This window comes from Marmota flaviventris, chromosome 5 (assembly GCF_047511675.1).
Source record: "Marmota flaviventris isolate mMarFla1 chromosome 5, mMarFla1.hap1, whole genome shotgun sequence".
NCBI classification, from domain to species: domain Eukaryota; kingdom Metazoa; phylum Chordata; class Mammalia; order Rodentia; family Sciuridae; genus Marmota; species Marmota flaviventris.
In genome coordinates this window covers 41,400,743-41,414,460 of record NC_092502.1, presented here as the reverse complement: position 1 = coordinate 41,414,460, position 13,718 = coordinate 41,400,743, and the positions used below count along the sequence as shown (strand labels likewise).

Below are 13,718 nucleotides of genomic sequence, written 5' to 3'. Positions count from 1 at the left end.
TAGAAATTTATTTCTCACAGTTCTGGAGGCTGGGAAGTCCAAGATCAAGGTGCCAGTAGATTCAGGGTTTGGTGAGGGGCCCGCTTCCTGGCTTGTAGACAGCCACCTTCTTGCTGTGTGCTCACATGGCCTTTTCTTGGTTTGTGTTCAAGGGTAGAGAAAGATATAGACAGAAAGGGATCTATCTCTTCCTCTTATAAATTTACTAATACCACAATGAGGACCCCACCCTCATGATCTCAGCTAAATCTAATTACCTCCCAAAGACTCATTTCCAAATACCACCACATTTGGGGTTAGGGTTTCAATATAGGAATTTTGGGAGGACACAATTCAGAACATAGTAGCAATATCATATCTTAAATTATTTCTCTAGGGGAATCTACTTCAGACTTAAATTTGAGATAAATGTAATTTTTTAACAACTGGAAAGGATTAACTATATCACTATCTGTAATACTATTCTAAACAAAAAATTGAATTCAAACACTTAAGTGATTCTCTCTGCAAACTGGAAATAAAAGCATGAGAAGAGTCATCCTTGCCTTGTTACTAATGTTAGCAGGAAATCTTCCAGTTTCTCACCATTAAGTATGATGTTAGCTGTGGGTTTTCTGTAGATAGGCTTTATTATCACAAATGTGTAAAACACAAAACACTTAAGAAATACGTTAAAAAGCAATATCTTATTTCGAAACTTGGGATACTATACAGAACTTAAAGTCTCAAAACAAAGTGGCTTTAAAACCACAATGACACCATAAAAATATACCATTTTTCATTGTCAATTTAAAAAGGAGACAATTAAAAAACCCACAATGAGAATCACTTCATATCCATTGGATGGTAATTATTAAAAAAAGAAAAACATAGAAAACAAGCATTAGCATGTACATGGAAAAAGTGGAACCTTTATGTATAGATGGTAGGAATGTCAAATGATGTAGCTACTGTACAAAACAGTTTGGTGGTTTTGAAAAGTTAAACATAATTAGCATATGACACAGCAATTCTATTTTCAAGAATACAATATTCAAGTGGATTATAAGCAGACACTCAAACATAACAGCATGATTCACAACAACCAAAAAAGTAGAAAAACTCCAAACAACCATCAATAGATAAAAGAGAAACAAAAAGTATACACACATACAATGGAGTATAATTTGGCCTTAAGAAGGAATTCCTCCCTCCCTCCCTCTTTCTCTCTTTCTTCTTTCTTTTTCTTTTCTTTTTTTTTTTTTTGGCACTGGGGATTAAAACCCAGGCACACTCAATCACTGAGCCATATCCCCCACCCTTTCTATATTTTATTTAGCGACCAGGTCTTGCTAAGTTGCTAGAGCCTGGTTAAGTTGCTGAGGCTGGCTTTGAACTAGCAATCCTCCTGCCTCAGCCTCCCAAGCCACTGTGATCACAGGCGTGCGCCACCGCACCCAGCAGGAATGAATTTCTAATGCATGCTATGACATGGATAAATCTTGAAAATGCCATCCATACTAAGTGAAATAAGCTAGACATAAAGTTCCTAAACACATCATTCCACTTAAATACCTCAAGTAGGCATTACAGAGACAAAAAGTAAAAGAGTATTGATCAGAGGCCAGAGAAGAGAGAATAGGGAGCTTTATAATAGGTACAGAGTTCTGCTTGGCATAATGAGAAGGTTCTGGAAATGGACAGTGACAGTGGTAGCAACACTGTGGATGTACTTAACACCACTGAATTGTATGCTGAATTATACAAACCACAGAATCCCAAAACACGTAAGGCTAATCTCAACAGAACTGAATGTAGAAATATACAATTCAACAATAGTTGGGAACTTCAATCCCCCATTCTCAATAAATGATTGAATAATTAGAAAGGAAATAAGGATATAGAAAACTTGAACAATACTATCAACCAACTTCACCTAATTGAAATGTACAGAACCTATGATACCCCACAATAGCAGAATTGAAAGGAGAGTTTCAAAGAGTTATCTTTAACAGCCAAAACCTAGAAGTAACCCCAGTGTTCATCAGTGCATGACTGGATAAACAAAATGTGGTGTGCACATACAGTGAAATATTACTCATCTTACCACAACAAATGAAGCTGAGGATATTATGCTAAGTAAAATAAGTCAGTCATAAAAAGACAAATAGACAAAACGTAGAATGGTGGGGCTGGGTGATAGAGTACTTGAGTGAGGTCCTGGGTTCAAGGGAGGGAGAGAAAAAGAGAAGAAAGAAGGAAGAAAATAGAATGGTGATTGCCAGGAGCTAGGGAAGGAAGATATGTAGAGTTATTGTTTAATTGGCACAGAATTTTGTTTGGTTTTATAAGGTGAAAACAGTAACAGAGATGTAAGATAGTAACCACTGCACATTATAAATGTAATTAATGGCAACAAACTATATGACTTTAAAATGGTTAAGATGATAAATTTTATGTGTATTTTACTGCAATAAAAAAAAATTATGTGGAAAAACCCTCAATATCAAGCTTTAGTAATCAAGACAAAGAGGTACAGATATACAATCAATGAACAAAACTGAAAGGCCCTAAACAAACCCTTATATTTGTAAATTTTTATTATATTTTTATTATAAAGTGATTTCTAATAAAGATGTCAGTGCAATGGAGAACAAAAAATATAGATATTTACCATATGGCATACACAAACATAACTCAAATGAATCAGAGACCTAAATATAAGAGCTAAAACTATAGAACACATAGAATAAACACAAAAGAATATTTTTTGCAACCCTGGAACAGATAAAAATTTCTTAGATACAATACCAAAAAACACGATCCAGAAAAAATTGATAAACTGGACTTCATCAAAATTTAAAGCTACTGTGCTTCAGAAAACATTATTAAGAAAATGAAATCTACTGAGATAAAATATTTGTAAATCACTTTCTGATAAAGGATTCAAATCCAGAATATATAAAGAACTTGTACAACTCAATAAAAAGATAAACAACCCAATGGGCAAAAAATTTAAAATAAACATTTCATCAAAGAAAAATTTTTTAAATGCTCAACATCATTACTCATTAGGAGTATAAAAATTAAAACCACAATGTGCACTTCATACTCACTAAAATGGGACTATAATCAAAAAAGACAGATGTAATAGTAAGTGTTAACAGATTACGAAAAACTGATACCCTCATACACTGCAGGTGTAAAATGATACAGCTACACTGGAAAAGGTTGGCAGTTTTCCTTCAATGGTTAAACTTACTATATGACACAGCGATTCTACTCCTGGGTATCTTCCCAAGAAACATAAAAACCATGTCCACACAAAGACTTTTATACAAAAGTTTCTAAGAGTATTATTCATACTAAACAAAACAAAAACTAGAAACAGTTCAAATGCCTACTGACTAGTGAATAGATAAAATGTGGTATATCTATACAAAAAACCCCCCACTGCTCAGCCATTAAAAAGGAACAAACTATTATTATGTTACAACATGAATGTATCTTGACAATACTATGTTACGTGAAAGAAGCCAGATGAAAGACTATATATTACATGACCATTTATATGAAATGCTTAGAACAGATAAATCTATACATACAGAAAACAGATTGGAATGGTATGTAGAGCTGTTCATATGAGTGAGGATCTCTTCAAATGCTCTCAAACTATATTGTGGTACAAAATTTATATGTTTTCCAAAATCATTCAATCATATACTTAAGGTGAATTTATAGTATATAAAATACACATGTTCCTGTTTTTTTAAAGTGGCCAAGACTGGGGGTGTAGATCAGTGGATGAGTGCTCCCCTAGCATGTGGTAGGCCCTACACTGGGCCTCTGACACTGCAAATAAATAAAATAAAAACAGCTACAGGGGCTGGATTTGTAGCTCAGTGGTAGACCACTTGCCTGGCATGTGTGAGGCCCTGGGTTCGATCCTCAGCACCAGGTATAAATAATAATAAATAAAAGATCCACTGACAACTAAAAAAAAAATTAAAAAAAGAAAAAACACAGCTACAATAAAATCAACATGGTTGAACATCATTTTCTGATAAAAGATAAAATATACTTCTCTTACCTCTGCTGGATATACTGGGCATAATCTGAGGAATCATATTATTGCTTGTATCCATAGGCTGGGAATTATCTTGGCCCATCTGTTCATCAGGTGGCATATAGGCAGGAGGAGGTGTATCAGCTAAGAGGAAGAAAATGAGACAAGTTAAAATCCCAAAGAACGGTTAAAATCGTCATCCTGCTTAAAGTTATTACTTTACAGCATTAAAAAAAATTTCAAGATTACCAGTAGGGTTCATTACTGAACATTAGATGCACAAAAATGCAGACATTAGACAGCACATCTACTAGTAATTGAAAACCTATTACAAGCCCACATGTATGTACAACAGAATCTGGTAATCCAAGATATTAAAATAGAATTAAAGGTCAAAAACTGCCTTTCTTTGCACAGAATAATATACTCAGAGATATATCTTAAGAAAGAGTTAAAACCAGCACTGAATCAGCACTATTAACTGGTGAAGAGAAAAAATGTAGTACATCTATGCAAAATAAAGTATGAAAGTTTGTTTTTGAGCAGATTCCTAACAGCAGGTTAAACAGTTGGTATTTAATTCCCCTGCTACTTCCATATTTTAAACATGGTATTTGACAAAATAAAATCCAAACTACTGTGGAAATCAAACAATTATCTGAGGAATATACAGTCAGAAGTAACTAGCTCTTTTATAACATAGTTCACCAGCAGGATCAGCAGTAAGAACAAATGCTGATTCTCAGGGGTTAGTATTATTACTTTTCTTTTTTCCTCTCAATAAAGTCTTACCTGGGAGTTGAAATGGACTTCCTGGTCCAGAACTTGCTGGGGAGTTAGGATATGTACTGCTAGCAGGGGAAGGGGGATAGGGGCTATTTGGAGATAAGGGAAAAGGAGTGTTGTTGGGCTGATGGAAAGAATCTGGAAATGTGGCATTTTGTGGCATATGCGGTTCATTGTGGCTCAGGTTCCTAAACTGAACCAGAAGACTGTGTTGTGGATTGAATTCATTATGACGAGGCACTAACACTGGAGGTAAGACTGAAAGACAAAAATGAAGTTATTACTTAGAAATCACTAAAGCAAATGTCCCACCCATCTTAAAGGATTAGCAGAAAGGATTCATGTAAAACTGCAAACCAATTAAAACAATTTACTTTTAGGAAAGGCTGTTTTGTAGAAACCTGAAACTATATTAACATAATAACTATTTAATACCTATTGCATTTAGCCTGTATAAGAGACTCTAGCAGACAGAAAATCCAGAAAAGATACCACTGATATTCTTTGATACATAGACTTGTTTAAAAATGAACACTCCCATCTAACAGGGAATCAGAATATTATAGAAAAGACAACACCTGATCAGATCTTAAAAATCAAGAGGATTTCACATGAGAGTGCTAGGGGAAGAGAACCATAGAGGAGGGAGATGGGAAAACACAAGTCACTTGGACTAGGCACTGAACCCTATGGGAGGTAAGAATAGAGAGTAAAGATGAGGTCAGTTATGTAGATGCCCTAAAAACCTTCACGTTTCCAATTTGAATATTTTCATCATTCTTAATTTGAAAGATCTCAAATTTTGTGTTCTTCAGTAAAGTTTTCTTTACTAAAAATAGTAATGTTCCCCCTAGTAGAAGTCTTCTGTTCAAAGTCTGTCTTATAAATATGATAATAGTGAAATTTCACATATAGAAAATATATAACATTTAAATAGATGTTTTTTAAAAGATAAACTTTAACCTTATTCAAATGTTCATTTTCTCTAAAGACCTATGTGATCAAAACAACATTCAAACACCTCATTACTTACTTTTTCCTATAGGAAACTAAAACCTGATTCTTCATATTCTTAAATGAGAATTCATCTCTTTTAATAACTTTCCTATATTTGTCAATGTAATTTTTCATTCAGAAAAATCTCACTGATTTTGATATCATTTTGTACAAACAAAACTGGTTTGTTTTTTAGCTTCATACTTCCCCCTCCAGGAAGTTGGGATACATACAACAAATCAAATGCTCACCATTTGTACTGGTTTTTCATTTTACTGAATTCGTGCTGTAAATATACAGTTAACATTGACTACAACATTTTTTTTCTACTGTTGTTCTCCTTTCAGAATGATGGGGCAACCACCATTGGAAAGAAGGGCATTAAATGACAGCAAGAAATTTTCTTATCTAGTTAAAAAGACTTCGTGAACTAAAGAATTCAGTTCTACTAAAGGTTCCTTTGCTGTTTTTTTTTTTTTTTAAACTAAAGGCATAAATAAAATCACTGGCTTCCCTTATTTTTATATTATGTGCATACATAAATTTTTAAAACTACTTTATTATTCCAAAATAATATGTGGAGTTTATAAAGACTACAGCATAAACATATAAAAATGATAAGATTATAACAAAACAGCAATTTCTAGCCGTCTCCCATACTGTTTCCATAAATAACAAATTTAGATATTAAACCATTTCTTCTGATATTTATTTTGTGCACTGCTAAATAACATATTGCTATTACTGATTTGTCAAGACATTATTTGTAGACTTGCTCTTGTAGCAAATGAGGCAGCTTTCTTGTTTTATTCCATTCCCATTTCCCTTCCCCACAACTGTCATAAAAAATTGTGATAAATATCCAGTGTTTATATTTAGTATATATGTGTGCGTATATATATGCATATATATTAAACATTGTTGAGCCAAGTGTACTGTGATTTCAACTCAAACAGTGCTTTTATTAAAGTTAAGTATTGCCTTGATCCTTTATTTGCTTAATTTTAAGTGTGTACCACTAATTTCAGTATTCCATCAGGTCTGCCAAATGCCTATCAATATTATTTTTCATACAGCACAATCATCAAATAATTTATTAATTTCATGTTTTCCTTTGAGTCTTTCTTCCCTTTTGCTCCAACCTGGATTGGTTGCTACTCAAGATTCCCATAAACCTTCCCTCCTGTAGGATTGGATCCCATTTCCTGGGCCTCATCTTATTAGTTTCCTAAGAAAGGATAAGAAATTTTTATATATAAAAAATACCTGGAAAAAAAAGTTTTCTCTGTTTGCAGACAGAATTCCAGATAACTTTTATCCCTCTGAATTTTGAGGGCACTGCTTCATTTTCTTTAGAATTCCAAATTGCACTGAGACATCCAATGTTCTGATTTCCAATCCTTTGTAGATGCCCCAAATTTTTCTCTCTGGAAGCTTTCAGAATCTTTTTTTTACCCATGCTTTCCTAAGATTTCATGTGTAAATCTTTTTCAATCCCTTGTTCTGATTACATGGTCAATGAGCCACTACAATTGCTTGAGCAGTAGTATTCCTTTGAAATTTTTTCTCTGCCATTTCCCCCATGTTCTATTTTCAGAATGTATTATTCTAGAATCACTATTTAATTTGAAATCCATTCTGAATCACATGATGTTTTAATTTAAATACCTGTTCATGCATTCAATCATCTAATCCTCATAACAATTCTGGGTGGTGAGTAGTACTATTCCTATTTTATAATTACCTAGATTAATTTCACAGAAAGTTTATGTAAATTGCTTGAATTTATATTGGTAGTATGGAGTAAAACCAGAATTCAAATCCAGAAAGTCTAGCTCCAGAACCCACAATCTTAATTAGTATGCAACACCTCCCAACTATCTTCCATAATTTTTACCTTTGTGCAATATACCGTATACCAGCTAGTGGGTGATCCTCTATGTTACTTTACTTTCAATTTTAAGTTTCTTTATCTATAAATTTATACACTCATAGGGGTCTAAAATGTTAGTACCCTTTTCTAATTCTATGAAGGAATAACCTCATAGGGTTTGAAAACCACCTAGTCCATAAACACTAATACTACTTTAGTAAGACAGTTATATGAAGTGATCATCTTGTGCTTGGAACTGGGCCAATCTGCCACCTCCTCCACCCTCCAAGATGCTCGGATGAACTTGGGTCCAAATAATGTTTTGTTGTTGTTGTTGTTTTTCTTTTTTATTGTTTTTGTTTGTTTGCTAGTGATACTGGGGATTAAACCAGTTCTGCCTCTACACTATATCACCAATCTTTTTTTTTCCCCCCAGACAGGATCTCACAAATTCATCTGGGCTAGCCTCAAACTTGCAATCTTCCTGCCTCAGCCTCCTGAGTAGCTAGGATTACAGGCATGTATTCCAAAAATTGGTTTTCTTAATATTCCATCTAGCAAGATAGGTGATCTCTAGTGTTTTTAAAAGTATCAGAGGTATGCTTTTGCTCTTTCTATAGAATGATTGTAGCTTAGAAAAATGGATTCTTAAAGAAACAAAAACTTCTTCTGGTAGCAGTCACACCCTCGCTATGGAAGTAACACACTTACTAGACTTACTATTAGCAAATATGTAAACTTGAGAGTTTTGCAGACATCTCTATGAAATCTTCCCATTTTCCTTTCTTCATCAATTCCTTCAGGCTGCAGCTTTCCTGGGACTCCATGAGAAATTGAAGATCATCTCAAATATCAAATAGCAGCTCTAACGCTCTCAAGTTGGAATTTCCCTGACAGGACAATCACTTCTATTCTTTTTACTAGTTTCCACGTTCAATGTTACTTTTGGTCTTTCTACTACACTGGGTTTATGTTATCTGTAGTGTGGTGAACAGACTCTGAGATGGCCACCATGATTCCTGCCTTTGATTATTCATGTCCTTGGGTAAATCTTGAGTGTAAGGATGACTGTGATTTGCTTCTAACCAAAAGAATATGGCAAAATGACAGGAGGTATGTGATTACATTCCATAAAAACATAATGCCATTCTTTCAGGAAGAAGCTGCCATAAATGTAAACTACTTATGCAGATGGACATATGGTAGGCAACTGAAGGCAATCTCTTGTTGATGATCAGCAAGGGTCCAACAGCTTGCAAGGACTACTGAATTCTGTTAACAATTACAGTGACCATGGAAACAGAGCCTTCCCCATCTGAACTTTTGATAAGACCTCAGCCCTGACCAACACTTTCATTAGAGGCTTGCAAAAAGCCAGCTAAACTATGACTAGATGCTCATCCACAAACTGTGAGGTAATAAATGTGTTAAGCTACTACATCTGTAGTAATTTGTTGTATAGCAATTGATAACTAATGCACTCAGCTACTATCTTAGCTACTGTGGTTTCAATATGTCCCCAAAATTCACATGTTGGAAACTTAATCCCCAATATAACAGTGTTGGGAGGTGAAGCCTGATAAGAGGTAATTCAGGAGTGGGTTATTTATCATGAGAATTGATTCTGTTTTAAGTACAGCCCCCTCTGTCTTCTCCCCTGCCTCACTTATGCTAGCTTGCTATTCTGCCATCATATGATGCTATCAGAAGACCCTCACCAGAGACAGCCCCTCACCATGGGACTTTCCAGTCTCCAGAACCATGAGCTGAATAACTTTTTTTAAAAACTTTGTGTGTGTGTGTATAACTTTATTTTATTACTTTTTTTAATGCGGTGCTGAGGATCGAACCCAGTGCTTCACATGTGCCAGGCAAGTACTCTACCACTGAGCCACAACCCCAGCCCCCATAACTTTCTATTGTTTATAATTTACCCAGTCTGTGGTATTGTTGTAGCAGCAATAAATGAACTAAAACGTCAGTTTAGGTAATTCATTCCTTACCCCCCCAAAAAAAAATACAGAGTAGCACCTACTAAGTGCTGGAAATGTTACTCTAGACACCGGGGATGCAGTAATGAATGAGACTAAGGAAGACACTACTTATGTCAGTCAGTAAACAAAATAAATACCTAACAGTCAACAAGTGATGGTGCTTTTGGAGCAAGTACTAAATAGAGTGAGAAAGCATGCCACAAAAATATGACAAGGGGAGAGTCCTTTAGAAGAAAAGGCAATATATAATGCCTGGAAACAGGAGTAGACAAGTCCAAGGAACAGAAGTCTGAGGACAGGTCATAATGAGACCTGCTCTAAGTGTGACAGAAAGCCTTTAAAGAGTTTTTAGTAGGGACTGACATGATTTGACATATGCTGTTTTAAAGGTCACTCTGGCTGCCACATAGAAAATATAATGGGTTGAGGGGAAAGGAGAGAGAACAATTAGAAGAGTACTAAGTTGAGAGATGATGACAATCTATTTTAAAGTAGTGCTTACAGATGGTGAGAGGTGATAATATCAAGATATATTTTGAAGGTACAGTAAACAGCATTTGCTCATAGCTCAAATATAGGACTTAAGAATAAAAATGAACTTAGGCTTAGACAACAGTAATTACATGAATATTGCCATGCACTTCAATAGAGAAACAGGAGAAAAAATGATTTAATAGGGGGAAAAAAATCAAAAGTCAATGTTTATTAGACATTTAAGTGGAGATGTCAAGTAGATAACTGGATGTATAAGTCTAAAACTAAGGGAGAAGTTGACACTGGAGTTCAAAATGTAAGCATCAGCTTATAGATGACTTAACAAACATGAGGTACTTAATGCATGACAGCATTTATGATAGAATACAGATGGAGAAAAGATCCAAGTACTAAGTCCTAAGAAACAGTAGAATAAGGCATCAAAGAGACTGAACAAGGATAGTGAGATAGGAGAATCAGGAGAAAGTAGTGTCTTGAAAGTCAAAGAGAAAAAGTTTTGAGTAGGAGGGCAGAAGACCAACTATGTCAAACTATGAGAAGGAAGTAAGACCAAGAAACAACCTTAATTTGTAAAAAGGCAGTCACTAGTGATGGTGACACATTCAATAGTAGGGAAGAAAGACTAACTGGAAAAGTAACAAGAAAGAAGGAAAAATAAAATGTACAGATAATGAAAATGGAGAATTTTTATAAGACCAGAAGAAAATGCAATAGATAAGGAATAGGAGTGTGTGAATGAGGTCAGGACAGGAATTCTTTTTTAACTCTTATTTTAGGATGGGTGGTAACATGATTATATGTTATCAGAAATAGTCTGGTAGAGGACAATATGATGCTGGGAAGACGGATGATATCGTTGGAACAAAATTCTTGAATAGACCAAAAGGAACAAGATCTAGTACATATGAGAAAGGCAGATCATCTAAGTGTATATATAGGTGTTTACAGTGAACAAAGAATTAGAACAAGCCATTTGAGAGTTATATCACTTATATATAAAAAAAAAAGTAAATCCAGTATTCCTCCCACATTAAATCTTTAAAAAGGCAACACAAGGTCAATAGAACCTTTCAATTAATAAACTAATTATACACTAATCAGCCAGAGACATGTTTTTTTGTTTTGTTTTTTCCTTTTTAGTTTTGTTTTTAATTATTCTCAGGACAATAAAACCTACCTGGACTCTCCACTCTCTTATAATGGTAAGGGTTGATACAAACTTCTTTTTGCTTAGATCCAAAAGGAAATTCACAAATATCCAATGGCTTTAGTTCATGATGACTCTGCAAATCAGGCCAGCGCCAAACACGACAATATATAACATGGGGTAAGCCCTTCCTGTGAGAAACCTGTAGGCGTCCATCTAAAGATCTGGGAATAGTGACACATTTGCTCGGCTGTCCTGGACTGCTCAAGGCTTTCTCCAGTTCCTCCATGGCACCCTTTTTCTTTTTCAGTTTTTTCACCAAAGCATCGACTGCCTTTTCTGCCCATTTTTCCTCCTCATCACCTTGTTTCCAGCCCAACAATCGCTTCACTGCTGGACTAGTAAAAGAAAACAAGCTGGCCATTGACGTCATTTGATACAAATCTTCAGAGACCTTCCTGTAATCAAAGTCAGTAGCTACTGAAAGAACAGATCACAGGTGAAAAGTCACATACAGGTCCTAAGCAGAAGGTCCAATTAAAGAAGGAGGAGTGACATTTATCTTCACAAGTGCCATATGCTTCTTTCATTGGTTCAAGTCCTAAAAGAGAAAGCAGGAAAGGATCCTAATTTAAACCAATTCAATTTACATATATTTAAGTCAATATAACTGAAAAATGTGTTATTTGTCACTAAGAACAGAAAAGCATTACAAAGTAAAACAAAAAACATAAATCTAGAAGAAGAAATTTTCTCTAAAGGTTCTGTGACTTCTTACTTCCTTCTTCACAGCACGAACAAATAATTAATCGACTGACAATGACATACCATAACCAAGAGTAAAAACAGGCTACTTTACTTTCTATATCTTATCAAAAACAAAAACAAAAAGACTCTATTTCCTTTGGTCAAGCTACTAAGGCCTAAAAGAGTCCTCTAAGATTTGCTTATGAAGTTCTTTCCTTCACCAAAATTCATATATGTTACATGCTGTCAATTCTGAACATGACATGTCCTGAGGTAATCAAAATTCCCTAAAGTTTTTGTTTGTTTTTGGTGATACTAAGGAGTGAACCCAGTGACACTCTACCAGAGAAGCTGAGATTATTCAAGTCACATTATCAGATGCAAATTATATTAAAAGTTGTCATAATATGTACCAAACTCTCAAATCAGTCATAGTACATATAACTGCCAGAAAGTGAAAAGTGTCTATTTTTAAAACTAAGAATGCTAAAGAGATTTAGAGAGATTAAATATATGATTCAACCCAAAGAAGTTTATATTTTATAATTTCTACTGGCTTATATATTTTATGCATATTAGTTAGTGAAGATGCTCCATGCAAAATACCATTCTGACCCACTAAAAGTTCTTGGTGATGACAAGAGCAAGTGATACACAGTGGCGTTCTACTGCTAAGAGTGGGTAAAATCCCTGTACATCACTATACAACCAACTACAGACAACATGCACTTAGTGAAACATTTAAAAAAAGAATGTCAGTAATAAAAGATACTTCCTTTCTTGTGCCATTTTACCAACCAATGCTGTAGCCTTTGACAAATGCTAGCAAATTCTATAGTCAAGATTGTTCTAGGATGGACCATATCTTCCCAGAAAAGAATACATGCACTCAGTTAAAACCAGGTAAACACACACACACATACACACACACAAAAAAAAAAAAAAAAAAAAAAAAACTGAGTTAAACATCAGGAATAATTACTGGTTGCTTATTATGTGCCATATACTATGATCAGCCATTATGGAGCTTAAAAAAAAAAAAAAAAGAAAAAAGAAAAAGTCACACCAAATAGGTTTCTTCTTAAGAACCAACAGATTAATTCATTCAGCATATACATGCTGAGAGCCTGTAAGTGCCAGGAATTGTTCTGCATGCTGATGGTGGTGACTAATAGCAGTGGCTGTCCATACTGCTAAGCTGTAACCATGGGAGAGGGGTACAAGAAACTAAAGATATACTTCTAATGTCAGGATCCTGTGTAGGATGTTTTTGCCAGGCAAGCAAACCTGGCTACATTAAACTAGAGATATAACAAGAAAAAGCATATTTTTCAGTAACAGGCATATATAAAGGAGCTATAAGAAGAGCTGATCTCAGTCATAGTTACATTGAGGATGTAGGACAAAATCCAACTGGGATCAGAAAGTAAAGGCAATGTTTGCCTCAGATGAGAAAAGAAATTCCAAAGGCAAAGAGACACTAACAAAAAAAAAAAAAAAAAAAAAAAATCAGGCAGACATAAACAGAGCATTTCCTGACCACAGAGAAGAAAAAAAAGTCCGATGATTGAGATCTTATTGAGGAATACAAAATCACAGTGGGGTCTAAACAGAAGGTGTGTGTGTGTGTGTGAG

The 13,718-nt window shown here is 34.7% G+C and overlaps 1 protein-coding gene across 2 annotated transcripts in view; it reads right to left on the bottom strand.

Moving 5' to 3' along the window:
- Window positions 1-13,718, bottom strand: part of Smad5 (SMAD family member 5) — a 44,398-nt gene that overhangs the window by 11,060 nt on the left and 19,620 nt on the right. Inside the window, exons 2-4 of one of the 2 annotated variants that reach the window (XM_027941102.2) lie at window positions 11,367-11,937; window positions 4,838-5,089; window positions 4,070-4,189 (exon numbers count right to left, since the gene is read on the bottom strand). In XM_027941102.2, the coding sequence (XP_027796903.1) occupies window positions 4,070-4,189; window positions 4,838-5,089; window positions 11,367-11,769 (775 nt within the window). In that variant the 5' untranslated portion in view covers window positions 11,770-11,937. The remainder of the gene's footprint in view (window positions 1-4,069; window positions 4,190-4,837; window positions 5,090-11,366; window positions 11,938-13,718) is intronic. The other variant, XM_071612190.1, reaches the window with a different exon arrangement.